The 5,018-nt window shown below is 37.3% G+C and overlaps 1 protein-coding gene across 1 annotated transcript in view; it reads right to left on the bottom strand.

Annotated features, from left to right (window-relative positions):
- Positions 1–706: 706 nt before the first annotated feature.
- The window catches only part of LOC131891786 (uncharacterized), a 9,623-nt gene continuing 5,311 nt past the window's right edge, over positions 707–5,018 (bottom strand). Inside the window, exons 11-12 of the mRNA XM_059241448.1 lie at positions 3,094–3,271; positions 707–862 (exon numbers count right to left, since the gene is read on the bottom strand). Of these exons, the coding sequence (XP_059097431.1) occupies positions 750–862; positions 3,094–3,271 (291 nt within the window). The 3' untranslated portion in view covers positions 707–749. The remainder of the gene's footprint in view (positions 863–3,093; positions 3,272–5,018) is intronic.

Raw genomic sequence — 5,018 nt, 5'->3', positions numbered from 1 at the left:
CTATCTTCACAGCTTAAAGTTACTTTCAAGCAACCTTTTCAGAGATTAAGTCTTAGAACTGAAGTTGAAGACATGGAAAATTTTTCCATATAATTTTTTTATCAAATTTGACTGACATTCTTGCAAAACATTCAGAAGAGAACCATGCGTAACTACTTGCTATTATTACCAATTTTGATGTCAATGTTAATGTTTGCTCGATTCAACGTTAATGAGACGTTGGCTTTATCATATTGCGAGTTTCTGGGAACAACGAATGCGTAATATGTTAACAGGAATCAAAAGGGGGGAACGGAACAATAAATATGGGCCTTACCAATGATTTGTTTCCGCAAGGCCGTACATCAAGTATTAGTGGCTCACTCAATATTCAGGGATTCTTTCACGTAAGCGGAAAGCATCAGCTACTCATTCCCGCTTCAAATCCAGGGTGGACATAACATCCCGCCCACCATGTTCGGACGAGGGAATATCAGCGAGCCCGGAAATCAATCCATATTTGTATCTTAATATTTTGATATGCAAATATGTAAAATAGTGGTCTTCAGTGAAAGAAATTACTTTTATACAATTTGCCCGTCCCTGGTTATGGGTGCCACAAAATAAACAAATAGACAAACAAACCTGTGGTGGAGGTCTTGAAATTACATATCCAACACTGGTATGGAAATTAAGCCAAAAACGAGCAATTCTTATTTTGCTTTGTTATATTATCACCATGAAAGGTCATATTTAAAGACAAGCAATAGTTAACAAGTGGTTTGGATGTATGTGAGGCGAAAGCCTTTTCCAGGAATTGGAGTCTCTGCTTCCATCTCAAAGGCGTCGCTGACAAATCGTATGTTAAAGGGTTGTTGAGAGGCTGAAAGAAAGAAAACGGTAAAATTAACAAATGAGCCCAATCTTTCGCACTCCTTTTCCCCTTTTACATTGCCCATCAATTTGCTAGTTTCTGATTTTATGTGACAGCTAAAGAATAGCAAAAGTGTGGTATAGGAAGACCAGGTTCAGGTTCAGGTTCAGCAATTTGAACGAAATGGCTAGATGGCGGTGTTGGTTTTTGTTGGCCTGCTCAAGGACGACTTCACCACTGGACAGCGACAGGAGTGGGGGGAAATGAGTAATTCCAATTCCAATCAATCAAATGCATTTCTCTTTCAATGAGTTGACTCTATTATAGCCTCAGAGAGCAATGTTTAGTTTTGATCTCAATTGAACGCCTATGACAGGGTATTATAAATAATGGAGAAAATTGGGGGACACTTTTTCAAAGCTTTGGAGAGTTTGTTAGTTTGCTTTGTTGTTATTTTGACATTTCTTTCATCCACGAAGCCAAAGACGAATGATGCACTTCTTTACAGCCTCCGAGTGGTTAAAATGAGTTATTAAGTTTTGATGAATATATCTCAGCACATCATGCCATGTTTCAAGTCTAAAACCCCTAATTAACAACTTGTGAGGTTGAAAGATACAGAAGGAGCGGTTAAGCGGAAAATAGTGGAATAGACGAGTCTTTCGTGAACCAAAACTCCTTGTGTCTATTCTCTTCAGCTGAGGTTACCAAGCCCGAGCAATACCGTGCATCAATTTCATATATAGAGACAGATAACATATATGAATTCTACACAACTTTACTTGAGTGTTAACTTGTCAAAAATATACTTTTTTTTCTGACAATTTCGTAAGACGAGTTTTTTTACTTGGCCTGGGTTTAGTAAAAGACGCGAGTCCGGCAAAAAGTCAAAAAATCAAAGGGCTTGCACGAGTCCACCTTTCCATGATTCGCCCCCAGCACTATATCAACCCCTTGATACTTCGCATGGCACGGTCTCGCGTTAACCAACAGCACCACTTTCAGTTCAATTTTTCAATTAGCGTATGATCTAGTCAACCACTATTGAGTTACTTGAGGATATGTGTTCCTGCTTTCATGCGTTTTTTTTTAACTTTTTCAACTTTTTTTAAAATGCTCCACTGATTTTTTTGCACTTTGAAAATTATTTTAATACATGTCTGATTTCTTTTTCAAAAAACACTTGTCAATTGAACTTCCTCTCATTGAAATAGGCAATTGGTGTTAATGCGAGTTATTTTCTCGTACTTTAAGCACTTGTAAATTTGGGAATGGCTCCATATCTAAATTTTCCACGAGGCCACTTCAATTAACATGTAGGGAGTATGTAGGGTGTTAATCCCGTAATAGGATAAAAGTCAGACTTGGGCAAGTTTTTGACTATAATTCCTGATCAACCCTACATTCAAGGGCTAGCCAGATCCGCCAATTCGGAACCAGGGCTGCCTCGAAACCCATTTCTTACAACATCAACAAAAGGTATTTTTATTGTTGTTAAATTCAGCATTGCCAACTTCTAATCTATTGTTGCCAATCTATTTCACTGAGCATGGATTTTTTTCATTGAGCTTTTCAGCACTGATGAGAAATTAGCACGGTGGTTATTATTCCTGGTTCAGGTTTTGCTCAAATGCCATAACATCTACCTAAATCCATTTTTCTAACTCAAAGAAACACAAGGCATCACTTTTGTAAAGGCACATATTCAAAAGTAGCGAAGATATTCAATGCTAAGATTCTTTATTCTAAATTCCAGATGAAGATAAATTGAACATGTGATTGTCAATTATGGCACCACAATAGTGAAATATTTAAATGAAGTTAGTTGTAAGTGATACATTCAGAAAAGAGAAATTTTTTTTTTTAGGCATAGAAAAAGTATACTCACTTTTTGGCAATTGCTTTAAGGAGTTTTCAGAGCGCTTTGCAGTTAATTTAATGCCAATGCATCCTTTGGAAGAGTAACATCCATGCGTCTGCTTGATGCATTTTGATAAAATTTCAATTGAACACTCAACCAAGATTACTTTCAAGACCTAATAGTTACGTTTAAAGAAATCCCATCTTCTAATAGGTATTAAGTAGATTAATAAACCAATCTGAGGTATACTCAAAGACGATATTATAGAAAAGTTGTTCGTTCTGGTTTCACAACAACGAAAATCGTTAGTAGATGTCCTGGCATTTACATAAACTCTTAATCAATATAGAGGGTACCACCGTGTTAGGCAAAAACTTACAGCAAACAGTGGCTGGTACGGTGCCCTCCATGGTGACCAATCCTTTGCTCCTGCCGCAGAATGAATTTGCTTGCAAGATATCACGCGGATCGGTCATCTTCTCGGCTCCAGGGATCATGACGCAATCATAGCCTTTGACCCCTTGTCCATCCATTCCATAACCGCAACACATTCCACTCTATAATAAAAGCAAAATGACTCAAAAGAGTTGGCTAAGAAGTACACTGAGTCATGGACTCTTTGGTGGCGTCATCTCCTTGCGTTGAATTATTGTCTAAAATGCATTTTTGAGGCATCTTCTGGAGGGTTTGGCAAAATATAGGCGAATCTTCTATACCGTCGAGTCCTGGTCAATCCGAAATATTTAGTTGCGTGATTACAAAAACGTGGCATTACGTTTGGTGGATGGCTTTGACGTACACCCTGACAGTTTTCATGAAGCCCCACCTTTCTTACTTTCAATATAACAAGACCAAGCCAAACCAGCCACAGGCTAAAAGGAATCTAGGGGTCAATAACTTAGATAGATAGATAGATAGACAGAGACCAAGGGACCAAGAAAAAAGATATAGAAGGAAAAACATGAAAATCAGAGCAAAGCAAATATTTTCAGTGTTAATTTGTTATGTTTATTATAAGATGCGAAACGACTTCAGGAATGGGAGGAAAATTAATAACTTTAGAATTTTATTTGGTGCATGGAGTGTTTTGATGAGATTGGGCGGCTGATAATCGTAATAAAAGAGAAAAATAAAAATCATTTCTTAGGATTTTTGATGGCATACATAGCAATTATTGAGTTTGCAAGGAGCAATAGAGTACTTCTGTAAGAGATAATCTCTACGTAATTGTTTGGGTGAATTTAATTCTGGTTAGATTGATGTCTGGCGGGTTGAAATTATTCCGCTTGTTGGGAAAAGCAAAGTTCGGTAGTCTTTATAAAAGTCCCGACTTGGCAAGTGGAGTAATTGTTCTCCAACCGCCAAGCCGAGGATTATTTTTCCATTTGAAAATATTGATACATGGTGGGAGTTCTTGCAAACACGACTGCCTCATCACTTGAACGATTTTAAGCGTGCTCAAATCTTGCAATTTTAAGAGCTTGGACTCATGAAACAAAAATTCAGTGTGAGAAAACCACCTTGCATTATTTATCTAGCGTATAGCTCTTTTCTGGAGTATGGACAGGATCTTCAGTTTCGTACTTTCGCCATAAAATTCAATACCGTACTCCAAAACACTTTGGATAAGTCCATTATAAATTTGTTTCTTTACAGTTTTCGGCACTGACTTGAGAATTCTGTTCAGACTGAAAATATTTTTTCGAAGTTTGTTTGCTACACTCTCAATGTGACAGTGCCAGTTGAGTTTGCTATCGAGTTGCATTCCCAGAAGTTGTATGGATTTTTCATTGGAAGTGGTAGAACCCACCTCCTCTAACCTACATCCATTTATATTAATTTTGAACTTAAAATTACAATTTTTGTGCTTGATAGCCATGAATTTAGATTTATCTATATTTAAAGTTAACTTATTTGTTTCTTACTATTGGAAGATACGTTCCAGTTGAACATTTGTTTTCTCCTCTAGTTTATCAGGTTGGCTTTCAAAACATTGAAGCGTCGTATTGTCAGCAAACATAATGCATTTCAAATTGCTATGCTGAGGCATGTCGTTTATATAGATCAGAAATAAGAGAGGTCCAAGGATGCTGCCTTGGGGAACCCTACATTTGACTTTCAGTTTCAAGTACCTAACATTATTTACCTCGACATACTGGTACCTCTCAGAAAGGTATTTTTGGAACCAAACTATGGACCTACCGCGCAATCCGTAATACTCCAGTTTTTTTATCAATATACCATGGTCAACGCAATCAAAAGCTTTTTGAAGGTCCAGAAATATAGTCAGTGCCATTTTGTCGC

Source organism: Tigriopus californicus, chromosome 12, assembly GCF_007210705.1.
Source record: "Tigriopus californicus strain San Diego chromosome 12, Tcal_SD_v2.1, whole genome shotgun sequence".
In the NCBI taxonomy this organism is placed as follows: Eukaryota; Metazoa; Arthropoda; class Copepoda; order Harpacticoida; family Harpacticidae; genus Tigriopus; species Tigriopus californicus.
The sequence above is the reverse complement of the archived record's forward strand: the minus strand, read 5'-3'. Positions and strand labels throughout refer to the sequence as shown.